Here is a 13,760-nt window from a genome sequence, read left to right as displayed (position 1 = left end):
GCTAGCTAAAAAAGCAAATAACTTTTTTTATTTGTAAAACTATTAAGCTGCTTTGATGTTTTTAATTTAATAATTTTCAGTTCAATTCTGCAGGAATAGGATGCATATAGGCCTAGTTGATATTGACAACTCAGGATCAAAATTCCCGCCAAGATTTCTAGAAATCTTTTGCTGTGGCTTCATGGGAAATCTGTGGACGAAGCATGTCAAAAAGTTCCAACTTTCTACATGAAGCACTGAAGGAGCGAAGTAGTTCTTTGTGCTATACAGTTTAGCCTAATGATTGTGGGTCTAAAAGTCTTCATTGGCTCAAAAAGTGATTCCCTGACCTAAAGACTCTGTGTAACTTACCCAAAAAACAAGAATGGACATGAATACACCTGAGCTCACATGGGCCTAAAAATGGGACCACATTTCAAAAGAATCTGACTTTTCAGTGTGTGGACTTGAGTTGAGAACCAAGCATCACTTAAAACTCCGCATGTCTGTGCAGTAAGCAGCCTATCAGCGCGCAACAGCCCAGGAGTGTGTTTCTTTAAGAATGTAAGGTGGGTGAGCCCCTTTTCCTGACGCACGCCTGGTATGCAAACATAAATTTAGCAGCAACGTGTTTGCTGGGGGAACAAAATATCTGGAAGCGACCAGTGAGGTGTCATGTCTTCTCCGGCAGTTCTTGGCTGACTTTACCTTTTTATTCTCTCTCTCTGTGAACTGGAGCCGGAGCGCAGCGCGGAGAGGAGAGCAGCGACTGGGCAGACTGGGACAGAGCGGGCAATCCCAACCTCTCTACAGTTTGAAATTACATTAAGTTACCAGCGTCAGAGATGACAGGGGGCTGCTTGTGGACGGCTGGACTGGTTCTTCTCGCTGTTTGTGTGAAGGTACGTTTCACACTAATGCAACGTTTGATTCAATCATTTAACATGTGAGAGGAAAGCGCGTCACTTCAGTCTGAGATAAATGCGTTTGTGAAGTTGGCGCTCCACGAAACCGCTGTTGTTTAGATTTATTTGATTGTATTTTACTTTTAAGAAACAGACAAAAAGACAAGTGCTTTGGATTTGACCTGTCCTCTGTCTCTAAAGTAACACTCACTATTGTAACTCAATGGGGACCCAGGTGCTTTGGTTATTTTATTATATCCATGTATATAGAATTCATAACAGGATTTATTCTAATCCTACAGGTATATACAGGCTATGTATCTATATACAGGAGCCATTATTGACAATGATGATTTTATTTTTTATTTTGGGACGTGATGAAGTGTTCAGTGGTCATCCTCTTCCTCCATTGATGCTGAAGCAGGTCCAATGCTGCTGTACAGTGGATGAGAGGAGGAACAGTGTGTTATTGTCTGCAAATCTGAATTGATAAAATATCTTGTAATAAGGTATCGACAGCAGGAAACAGTATATATACTCAGATACTGTAACAAAAGGTCAGTTCATTTGAGTTGTATATAGAGTTGAGTCCTTCCTATTACCTTGCAATGGCAGACCTGAAATTTAAATAGACAGAGCATAGGTCATCCTCAGAAAGGTCAAAGCTTATCAGTCCTGCATTGGACAAACTGCTTAAATCAGTGCACTCAGCTTACACTAATCACTACTGGAATACATGGTATCTCTTAAAGGCCTAATTAATGCAGGCAAAGTTATGTGCAAGCTGACCCATGCTGCATAACGGCACATCAAGAGCCGAGCAAGGCTTTTAAGTGGCACACAAAGCAGTTGTTTGTCCTGCAGACAGATTTTAGGTCTTAAACAGAGGGGTGGGATGTCACTGTCAGAATGCGTAAATGACGACGACAGGTGCTAATAGCACTTCAAGGTGATTCGGGCTTTAGACACCCTGGCTGCCGTATAGCACCGCCGAGCACGTCCACACTGTAATCAGTGAATGTCAGTGACAGAGAAGCACTTGGGGCTTTGCAACTCTTTCCAGGCCACTGTCCAGTGCTGGCCTCATTAGGTTACAGTTTAAATAGGCCTATTGGGAAGCAAATCATGAATTGGCACATTAATGTATGCGTATGAGCATCAGTGTGAAGCTGCTGATGTAAGACCGTTTGATATAAATGTTTTCATAATTATCTGAAAAGTATAAATGACTGACCGTTAACTTTCCACATTAACAGAAATTTGTCTGTGATGAGCGTCCATTATAAATGATTGTACTCAACTCCATGTGCTGTTCATTTCAGTGTCTAGAGTGTTACGCTGTTGTGTTACGCTGTTGTGTTGAATGATACGCTCTCACATTGAATTCTGTGTTACAACAAGTGGCGGCGGTTTGATTGTTTGGTGTCACACATCGAGACAGAATAATGACTTGGTAGGTTTTTTTGCTCAAGTGGTTGTGACAAGCTTTTCTACTGTGCAAGAAGTGACTGTGCAGCATGAGTCAGCACTGGACATTTGTCTTTTTCACACACACCAGGGTGACCCAGTGCTTTGCTTCAGAGACCAGGGATCAACAAGTGCTGCCTCCCGGGGTCTCTGCTATGCGGTGGTCATTTCTTTTCATCCTTGCTGTTAGGTCAGAGTCTCGACATTACTATTTAACTGAAGAATGAGACTCTATATTTGTGTGTATGGCTGTTGGAAGTTGTGTAACATGTGTGTGGGCCAAATGGCCTGTGCCTCCAACCCTAAATGGAATAGGCCTTCCTTTTGTGGGTGACATAATGACATACCTCGAGTGATTCTTGGAGGGTCTTGTTGATTTCACTCTATTCCCTTGATTTGTGCAGCAAAGTGGAACCAGTTTTTTCCTTTTCTGCTGGATGGGTATTTGTGTGTGCAAGAGGCTGTGCCCTTTTAAAAGACACAAAAAGCATCTCTCTGAGCACAAAGGTTAGTGCCCGTAAATCACGATTTGGCACCTGCCAGGGCGACGGAGCAAAGCAAAACCTTTTTGTATGCTTTCATTTTTGTTCATTTTTTGTCTTGCTTCTCTGTGCCTCTCTTGCTTTTGCCGTTTGTGCTTTTATTGTTAAAAGGTAAATATTTCTTAAGTGATGAATCTTAATTTTGTATTTGTCAGTTTTTCTAATTTGTTTTTACAGGTGTTACCGGTTCCAATACCCAAACTCACCATAATGTAATTTCCAGTGTGCAACATATCAAGATATGTGTAAGCTAACATGAACAAACAACATAGCCCGTAGTGCTTTTTAAATTCCTGTTGTTAAAAGTTTGTTGGTAATAATAAACTTTTGTTAAACCTTTCAAACGTTTCAAACCAATCTCCTGAAAAAAACATGCAGACAATGTCTACATTCACACATTTTTGGAAATGTTCGCCAGCTTAGCTAACGTGACCTAGTTTCACAGTAAAGGCCACTGCGTCACAAGTGCATTTGTTGAGAATCATAAGCAGGAAGTAGAGAAATATCAACGGTAGCGTTGCGACAATCAGCGTAATAAAGTCCGTATCTACATCCATACTTATAAAGACAGAGATAAAACTTTTGGTGTGTGCTCTGTTAAATCTTTTTTCCGACAGAAATTCGGGTGAAGTTATTAGTCTAAACCTCTTGATATCATTGCTTCAAATAAAACACAGCAGCAGACTGCTACCATAATATCTTTTACAGTTGATAAAATTGCTCTCCTTTTGGGAGTTATTGCTAAACTACATGGTGGTTTTCGACACATGATGGATTTAAGTCAGCTGCCAGACTTCATCGCATTTTATGGCTGCCGCAATCAGCTGGAATTCAAAAGGACATTAGCCACAAAAGCAACAGATTTTGATGTTTATTCAAGGAAATGGTCCCTCTCAGAGTCTTAATGCAGCGAGCAGCGTGTATTGAAGTCCTCAGGATGGGGAAGCTTTGGGGTCTAATGGCAGGATTAAGTGGGGTCACGGCGTGCAAATGGTCCCAAGTGATCGTCCGTCAACAACAACATCTCTTGTTCTCCGAAACACGCTCCTCGGCTTGATTGCTTGATCGTAAAGACCACAAACTATCCAATTAGCTTTCATGAGGGCCTTTGTTGTGGACGCGAGTGGAATGGGAAGGGAATTAATTTTGAAAGGGATTGGTCCCACTTGAGGAGAAAAGGAAAGGGCTTCAGAGAACATCTGGCCAGTGATGGATGGAGCAAGTTTTTGGAGTGTTAACAAAAGCGAGTGTTTTTAGTTACGTTGCAAAAGCCTTTATACTCATCTCATTGTTCCCATCTGGGCTTAATCTGTGGAGTGAGACCGAGGGCTGTTAAGTGTGGAAGTGTATGTGTGCAATGTTACTCTCACTCCAAGGCCAAAATTCACTGGTACTCATGTTTGCATAAATTGGTACCCGCTGCAAAATTCTTCACTTTTCATTCAATGCTCTTGATGTTCCTGGCACAGTAGCAATGTTTCCTGTGTGTCCTACTCAGGTGTGCTGGGTGCTTCTCTTCCAATACCAGACATCCAGAGAGCAGGCATTCATCCCTGTAGAGCCATGCCAAAAGGCAGTAGCTTCACTTCATTCTCAGCAGGCCAAGGAAGGAAAAGTACTGCAGAACAGAACAAGACATGGCAGCTTCTATTGGATGTTGAGTCCCAAAGAAAGTTCAACAATATTTACAATAGATTGGCTAAGGTCGAACACTCATCTCCAATTTGTATTTTTTCTTTTATTTTGTTGAAAATCCTGAAGATCTTTCATTTCAAAGAAGCCATTGTAGAAATACAAAATCCCCAGTCAGATTTCACAAATGGGGCATGGCCTGAGAAGAATATATAATATTAGACCTGGCTAGCTGTTCCAGATGATGAGCTTGTCTCTGGTATTGCATTTGTTAAAAGACAGTTTTCCCCTATTTTTGCAACCCCAGTGTTGACAGACACTTGCCAGACCTGACTGAGTGCATTTGTCTTTGACTCCAGAACCAACTATTTAGTAAAATGAATTCTTTGATATCCTGGGAAATATGCTTATCTGCTTTGTGGTGAAGAGTTAGATGAGAAGATTGATAGGACTTCTATGTCTCCATGCTAAATATGAAGCTGGTGCTAGGGGACATTTAGCTTAGCTTAGCATAAATGGAAACGGACAGCCTAGCTATGTTGTGTTGTTTTTACAAACAAGATAAATGTGGTAATTAGTCAGCTATAGAGGTGCTTGTATGCAGAATGTTCTTCCTTTGGACAGAGCCAGGCTAGCTCCCATTTCCAGTCTTCATGCTAAGCTAAGCTAACGGTCCCCTGGACATAGCTTCAAATTTAGCATACAGACATGATAGTTGCATCGATATTCTCATTGAATTTTCAGTAAGAAAACAAAATGGATTATTAAAGTTTTTTTTGAGGCATTTTAGGCCTTTATTTGTATAGGACAGCTTAGATTTGAAAGGGGAGAGAGAGAGGGGGAATGACATGCAGCAAAGGGCTGCAGGTCGGAGTCGAATCCGCGACCGCTGCATCGAGGAGTATATCTCTATATATGGGCGCCCGCTCTACCAGGTGAGCTAACCAGGCGCCCACAAAATAGATTATTTCCCAAAGTGTCAATGTTTTCCTTCACATCAGGAGTTGATTAACAAACCAAGCCTTTTGAAAATTGAAAAGATGTTGAACGGAGAATATGTCTTTTGCTGATTTTGCTCTCCAAAATCTTGTGGAACTTGATAGTGTTGCTTGCCTTTCAATCACTTGATGCCAAGTTCTAATAAAATGCTTTGACTGACTGCCCAAAGTGGCCTGTGCCAGTAAATGGCATACCTTGCTGGAGTCATGTTGCAGTGTAATGCCAAAGTGTATGGAAGAGGGCGTGTTGTTCAGACTACAATATCAAAAAGCATAATGAGTTTCTGTGGTTTCATGTGGCTCTCAGGAAATTCAGTATGTCTTATTGTGCCACACACACACACACACACACACACACACACACACTGCAAAACTCAGATTTTATATTGGGCTGCTGCAGTCACGCATTGATAGAAAGGTGCCAGCAGATGGCAACATTACAGCAGAGGGACTTTTTGTGTCCAGTTCAGCAGTGATGGCCTCTGTAGGTCCCACGCCCATCATAGATAGTCAGCTCTATTGTGATTTTGCAGGTGGCTGCCCTCCGTCCCCTCTCTGTTTCCTCTAGTGCCCCTTCATGAGGTGTATTTGTCATTGCTGGGCTGAAAAGCGGAGCCTCTAACATCCTGTTCCTCTTATGAAACATCTTGGGCTCCATCTGTAGTGAGCCCACGTCCCTTCCGTCAGCGTGATTGAGCGTTGTTGTTTTATCCTGTTGTGTGTTCCTGGAGGCCAGCTCAAACTTCATTTGCCGTAGCCGGGGCCCTCTGTGCATCATCTGGCTTGCACATTTTTCACACACAGCCAATCTCATAAGCAGCAGAACCTCGCAACTGAGCTGCTCTGCCTTGGCTTGAGCATGTGTCTAGTTCTGTCTGTTCTGTTTTGCCCCGGCCTTGACCTCAGATCCGTCCCAGGGTGGAATTGCAGCGGGAGTGCCGGGGAGTGGTGCTAACGAGAAGGGAGAGGGAGCACTCAAGCCCCTCTTTTGACGCCTAATTAGAAGGGAGGGCAGGTAGGAGGTGTGTGTGTTGAAACTGTACTGAGGAGGATCGTTTGGAGAGAGGAAGAAGCCAGACAGGACTCTGCAGAGGGACGGAAAGAGGAAAGACAAAAGTAAAAGGGGAAGATATTGGAGGCTAAAAGTCTAGATTGGGAGAGAAAGAGAGGGACAGGAAAAGGTATCGGAGAAATGTGCAAGACAGTGATTATGTTTTAGCCCTTTTTAGTAATTGAGTCAAAGAGGAAACAAGCAAAATGGTCATAAGTATTCAAGGAATTGATGTGTTAATATGAAAATACGCAGGTCAAAGCCAAGTCCTTCCAAAGATGTAGCAGGTGAGAAAGAATACAATTGAATAACATCTTTGTCAATGAATAGGGTTAAATAAAACGCAGTAAAACCGAAAATATATACAGGTGAGTGCCACGTTAGAAGATAGAAAGGAAGGGTGGAATATTAATGGAGTGATATTGATGTGGATTTAGGAGAGAGCAAGAGGAGACAGAGACACACTCAGACACAAGGATGTCTGTAGAAATGGTGGGGGGGGAGCAATATTGATGGAGTGAGAGGGAAAGGGTTGCATGAAGCGTGCACAAAGAGCAAAAGGCCAAGCTGGAGTAATGTAGAACAAAGTCACAGGCATCAAATTGAAAAGTAAAACGCATAAATATTCAACTGTAGCTTCTTGGAGAAAATGGAGATGCAGTAATTCCAGATCCACTGACTGGTTGACAGGCATGAAAAACAAATACTGGTTATCTCTCTTGCTGACCTCACTCCTTTGGAAAAGGGGAAAAAGGAGGTTGCGTAAGAATGTGAGACAGGTTATGTATAAAAGGACAAGGACGAATGGTTAAATCCAGTGGAAACATGATTGACTGAAGGTCTGCAGTGCCGGTGTCTGACAGGGTCTCCACGGCTGACTGCGGCGAATGTTTGCGAGGCTAATGACGCTTTCTGCCGTTCTCACATCTGCTTCCCCCCGTGGCCACATGTGCTTTGAGTAAACGTCGAGCCACTATGACTAAACACTGGAGACCCCTTTACAAATGATGTGCTATTAAGATTACTATGCATACGCCCACAGAAGCAGATTGATGAGCATGTAATCATGCATGCTCGCAAAGTAGGTGTGTGTCTGGCATGTGGATCTCTGTGTAAATGCGCGCTTCAGTGTCGACCATTTTTCATACTATTCATGGGTGACCTGTATTAAGCAAAAGCCGTTTGATATGTTCACATTCTGTAATTGCTTCATGGTAGTTTTCATCGTTGCTTGTGGAGTCTGCATTATCCGTATGGGGTCCAAATAGTGTAAGTAAGGGGGATTCTCAGAAGCAATGCGTGCACATACTGACTGTGCAAGACAAAAGCCATTGCATGCATGTTATTTTAACACAAAAGATTTGATTATTACCGTGTTGAATGACATTGTTGGTGACAGGTATCGCCAAGCTCATAAAAATATGTTTGTTTACCTTCCTACTGAGAGTAAGATTAGAAGATCACTACCACTCTCATATCTGTCCTGTAAATATACAGCTACCACTAGCAGTCGCTTAGCTTAGCTTAGCAAGAAGTCGGGAAACGGGGATACAGCTAGCCTCGTCAAGTGGACAACTACCTCAAATTGCGTAAATTGAGTACGGTACTTGAGTAAATATACTTGGCTGTTTTCCACCAAAGGTGTGTGAGTGTGTCTGTAGTCTTGTGACTGCTGTGTGTGTGTGTGTGTGTGTGTGTGTGTGTGTGTGTTTGGTGTGACCATGGGACCATTCCCAGGCTGCTCACAGGGATTACCTAGGACTACGGTGCCCTGTATGAAATGCACTAGCGCACACACTGTGGTGAGCAGTGACACAGCACAGATGTAGCGGGCCGCAGCACAGACTTTCTGGCCCCTGTAAAGAGGCCTGGGTCTCCCCTTTTTGAGTGAGCCCACTGTGTGGTCTTTTGGAGCATGTTTGTGTGAAGTTTAAAGTGTATCTTAAGTGTGTTTATGTGTTATTTGTAAGAGTGTGAGGTGGAAAATGTGAAGTCATGGGAAATAACAGCTGCTTTGCATTGCTTGAAAAAATTAAAGATAAAGATACATTAGGGGCAGGTCTGAACTAAGAGTGAACTTCACTGTGAACTTTAAATTACCTTTTATTCAAATGTGTATGCTTTCAAAACACCTGTACAGGCTTGTTATTTGTATGTTGTGCAATGATTGATGTTTGACCTGTGAAAATAATTACCCCTATATGAGAAAAATGCACCCGCAGGTCGCTGTTGTTTTCGGTCTTTGGCTCGCTGATGGCCTCACCGTGGCGTTGCATTTGAAGTGCCACTGTGGAATTTTGTCCCAGCATACCTCTGTGCGGTGACATCATCTACACTGGTGTCTCGTCGGATCTCACTCGGGGGGTGTACGACGCTCAGAAATACAGTCCCCAATGCGCCCAGCTTGTTTGAATTTGCGTGGTCCGAATCCTCTCAGCGCTCCCTCCCCATCCTCTCCTCCTGTCTCCCTGTTGACAGGTATGCAGCTCGAAAAGTATTTGGCAACCATGACCTGGAAAAGTGCACATTTGACATTGAGCATGTCACTCACCCTTCATTTTCTCCACTCCTCCTTCACATCAGCAGGATATACAGTAATGCTCTTTTTAAATGAGGCCTGTGTTATCAGTGCAGTTTCTTCTCTCATCTCAGCGTGATTTGCTTCATAGCTGGAATAGTTGGGATTGCGGTGACCAGGTGGCCTGTGAAGCCACCAAGCTGATATGACAGATACTGGATACTCGGCTCCGTATGAAAGATCCTAAACTGTGTGTTCAGAAGAGATCATATACCGTAAGCTCAATGATGAGAGACAGATGGACTGACAGACAGACAGTGAACTAGCTGAGAATAAGATGCAGGGCAGGTGTAACCTAGCATATGTCTTGCACCATGTTGACTGTTGTTATTACAGTTATTGACAAAATTTAAAAAGAGGTAAAGCAATCCAGTATTTCACAAGATAAATGTCATACTCTAAATATGAGCAGCAGAACGTGATTTTTCTTCTTTCCTGCCCCGTTAATCATCTCATGGCCCCCTCAGATTTATCTTGTGATCACTTGCATTATCCAATGATATACTGTATTCATGTCCTATACATTTGATATGATTACTTTCATTCTTGATGAATCTATCATTTTTGATCAGTATCTTATGTGTTTGATATTTAAAACATCTTAAAATAGTTACTTTTGCCAATCGAGAAGTCAAAGAGCCTCAAACCACCCGTTGTTGCGAAATTACAAATTTTATTTAAAGAATTGCTGAATCATTTTTCATTCAACATATTTTTCTGTTACGTCCCTGTCAGGGATGCATTATTAGCATTTACAATTTTAAAGATATGTGGTCAAATGCATCCCAGACCACCTCGGCTAGTGGTTTAAGTGATCGGATTGCAATGCATCTTGGTGGTCGTTTTGTATTAAGCGCTGTCCACTCGTTATCTGATTGCCCAAGATGCATTTTAAACCCAAGTGTAAACAGGGTCTTAATAGTTTTTCTACTCAACTTAAAGTGGTTTCTAAGTAAAGTCTATTCTGGGGCTCATTGTTTGGAATAATTCTTAGATGACATTATTTTGGTCAAAATAAAAGCTTTTGGCCCAGAGTGGAAGATCAGTGAATTCTTAGTCCTGACCCCGAGAAATAACATCTCATTTAATAAACCTGCTGACATTTTGAGGTCCTGCAGGGAAATATCTGTCTGTTCATCTGTCACGCTCAATATTTCATACAATATTTACTCCAGGTGCATGCTACATCATCTTAACATCACACTACCAAATGGATTTTGATTAAACCTCAGGAAGTCGTGTCATTAAAGTGCAAAACAAGGTGACCTAATGTCTGAGGTGAACTGTGCCATTCATCAAAGACATTAAGTGTAGTGTTTTGTTGTTGATGTGGGAGGAAGATGGAATGAGGGAGAGGCTTTCAGGATTTTGCCAGACGCAGTGAGAAAACGGGGATGTTGTCACTGACGAACAATGGCATACTGCGTGTGTGCATAAGTACAAAGAGCAAGAGCCGCATGTATGTTTTAAGTTGGTGAAGGATGCGCGTGTGTCAGTTCAAGACAAGTTTGTTAGCTGACATTGATTGGCAGGAGGGCGCAGCAGGAATGTGCCCGACTGCAGCTCTCTGCGGGACAGGTACAAACCGCTCTATCATCGCATGAGAGAGTAATGGTTACGGGCAAATCATTACATGATCAGAAGGAACTATGTCTGTGCCAAATATGCACAGCGTTCAAGATGTGTGTGTGTGTGTGTGTGTGTGTGAGAGACGAGAGAAAGGGAGATCATAATCGGAGAGAAAGAATGTCTGTCTGATACTAACATGATTGGGGATTGGTATGATTGGAGGTGGGAGGGTGACCTTGATGAGTTTGGTCTCTGCGATGAGTGGACAGATTGTGTCTGGTGCGTGGTAGCTTGGCACAGGAGCTGGGGGTGTGGGAAAGGGATTAGCCTCAACCAAAAGAAAAGAGAGGGGCTATCGACAATAGGGCTGGGCGATATGGAGAAAATCAAATCTCCCGATATTTTTGACCAAATACCTCGATACCGCAACGATATTGTAGGGTTGACTATTGGTGCTTTGACAAAATATTTACACAATTTTGATAAATAATCATCAGTAATGTGGATATAATTACTAAGTGGGTAAAGGCAAATAATAGAACTCTTCGGCTAGTTAACTTCTGTTCAAGTTTCCCTCATTCATATGTTGAGCGCCACCTCGAGGAGCCATGAAGTAGCGACGCTAGGAGCAGGAAAAACCTATTTAGAATGCCTTATTTTATTAATTAAGATGTCGACATTTGGCGCCAGTGTACTGATTCGCGCATCAGATAAAGAGGGACAAGGATATATTGCTGTATCGATATTTTGTCCCATCCCTAAGTCTACACCCTTATCAATACTTATATGCAGATTACAGACATAAGATTACAGTTCATCATCACCATTACAGTACCAGACATGGGATAATAACTAATCTGTTAACGGATTACCAAAGAAAAAAGGGGATGCAATCTTAAATGAAATTTATTACAGCAAAATTGCACAACAAATGTTATATAGGAGGGAAACACATCCTTACTCAGTGGTTAAACATTTACCCACAGACTGCGATGACTAATGTCCTGATCTTATCTGATCTGTGATCTTCACACTCACTTTGTTAAAGGAGAAGAAAAGAAAGTCAAACTATGGTGAAGTTTATGGCCCATTGATCTGCACATTTCTTGCATGCCTATTAACCTTGATAATGGTCATGGAAGCAATGTTTGTACTGTATTTACTACCGTTCAGTCAAGTTAGACATGTGATGAATGATATTGGAAAATAATGCTGCAAATGTTTTTGCATTTTAGATTGATATTTTTCATACTACATTGGACCTATCTTACTTTAATCTTTGAGTCCCTAAGTGTTTTACTTGAACTGGCTCTGCAGACTGCAGAGAGAAGACAAATAGGCCATGTATTCAGAAGAGGTGACATAAAACCTTCATAAAACACAAACTGGATAATGTAACTGGAATAAATCTCTAACGTTTGGCCAGTGAATTTTCCCATAGCACACAACATGTTAATGAGAAGCCAAATTCACGACAGTTGGTCGATCAATCACTTTAACATTTTGTCTGAGCGCATTGTAGTTCCACCTAAATGTAACTGGCAACCCGCCATTTTGCATAAAAGGTTTGGAATTTATTGCACTTGCCCAAAGCTAACAAAATGCTAGTGTCTCACCTCATATTGAAGGATGCTCACTAACCCAGCGTTAATATTACAATATGTGGTTGTAATTGCAGTGGCTTAATCTATGCTGACAACAAATATTTTTGCAGGGGAATATTTTCCTTAAAACCAGACTGAGCTTGCAGACCGCTAATTTATACAACAGATGTGGAATTGGGCAATGCTAACAAAACATTTAGGTTTACTGACATCTGTGGTACTGAAAGACCACTACGCAGGTTTTGCAATATAGAAGAGTGGAGCTATTCTTTATAGTATTTTAGCGACTTAAAAAGTAAAAGTGCAATGAATCAAAGTAGGTACAGCAGAGGTATAAAGTTATTATTTGTACCAGCTGTTAAGTAACTAGATCTGTTGCTGTGTGCAGGTGTGTCAGGCAGACACACTGCCTTGAGGTGCAGCGGAGGATGTAGGTTCATGTTCAACAATGTGTGCCAAAACTGTCTCGCTTGTCTCTAACTTTACATTATTATTTTTTTTTTTTTACTTTTAGCTGTGCATCCATGTGTGTCTGTAATGCAACCTTAGGTGATTCGTGCTCCAACATGCCACTATCTTTTGGGTCGCTCCTAACGTAAATCTGCAAGTGTGAGCGTACATGTCCTTTTTTTTTTATCTACTTGACATATTTGATTTATGCCTCCCTTTTGTTTATGCTAATTAAGAACGCCCAGCAAGCCAGGTAAAGGTATTCTTATATACTAAATCCATGTTTCATTTCCTCCTGCTAGTCTTTGTAAACTCATAGTTTAGGCTTAGCTCCACAGTGTGGCCTTGCATGCCCACTGGCTGACTCACTTAGCTCCTGCTGAGCCCTGCTCCTGGGTCTGGGGGTTCATCCACAGCCTCTCCCTTTTCCTGGCTCTAGCCTACTTCAGCTCCCAGGCTTCCTGCTCCTCACAGGTCAAACTCTGAGTGTAGGCGAGAAAGAGGGTGACAGATGACCAATGCATGCACGTTGTGCATAGGCCATAGGTGTGTGTGCTCGCCCTGCAGCGACCCCACCCTCTAGGTTGCCTCTTCCTCTGCAGTGCGGTGCAGAGTGAAGGTGTGGCAAGATGATTTCCTCCACCGCAGTGAGAAAGAGAAAAAGACAGAGAAATAGAAATATGGTAGCGGTTTGGCCAGAGGTGAGCACATTCTCATGTCAAGTTTGTTTTTTAAGAGGGTGAGGAGCACTCATGCTTATTTTACACCTGGCCCTTAATCTATTGAGTGTGTGTTTGTGCAATAAGTTTCGAGCCGTACAGCCTATGTGCATTAAGCTATTTATTGACAAAGTTTCCAACTGCTGGGATACATTTGGATGGACATTTCCTTGCATTTATGTGACGATCCAGGGCAGAGGAAGGATTGCTTTTCTTTCTGCTGCTCTAATCCAGGTTGTTGTAGAGGCTTGGCCAGTTTGCAGATT

General features: G+C 42.2%; 1 protein-coding gene across 3 annotated transcripts in view; it reads left to right on the top strand.

The window, feature by feature from the left end:
- Positions 1-558: 558 nt before the first annotated feature.
- Positions 559-13,760, top strand: part of LOC116039922 (ADAMTS-like protein 1) — a 113,656-nt gene continuing 100,454 nt past the window's right edge. The window contains exon 1 of one of the 3 annotated variants that reach the window (XM_031285119.2): positions 559-881. In XM_031285119.2, coding sequence (XP_031140979.1) covers positions 825-881 — 57 coding nt within the window. In that variant the 5' untranslated portion in view covers positions 559-824. The remainder of the gene's footprint in view (positions 882-13,760) is intronic. The other 2 variants (XM_035994093.1, XM_035994092.1) reach the window with 2 other exon arrangements.

Source organism: Sander lucioperca, chromosome 17, assembly GCF_008315115.2.
Source record: "Sander lucioperca isolate FBNREF2018 chromosome 17, SLUC_FBN_1.2, whole genome shotgun sequence".
NCBI lineage: Eukaryota > Metazoa > Chordata > Actinopteri > Perciformes > Percidae > Sander > Sander lucioperca.
This window is presented reverse-complemented; position numbering and strand designations above follow the sequence as displayed.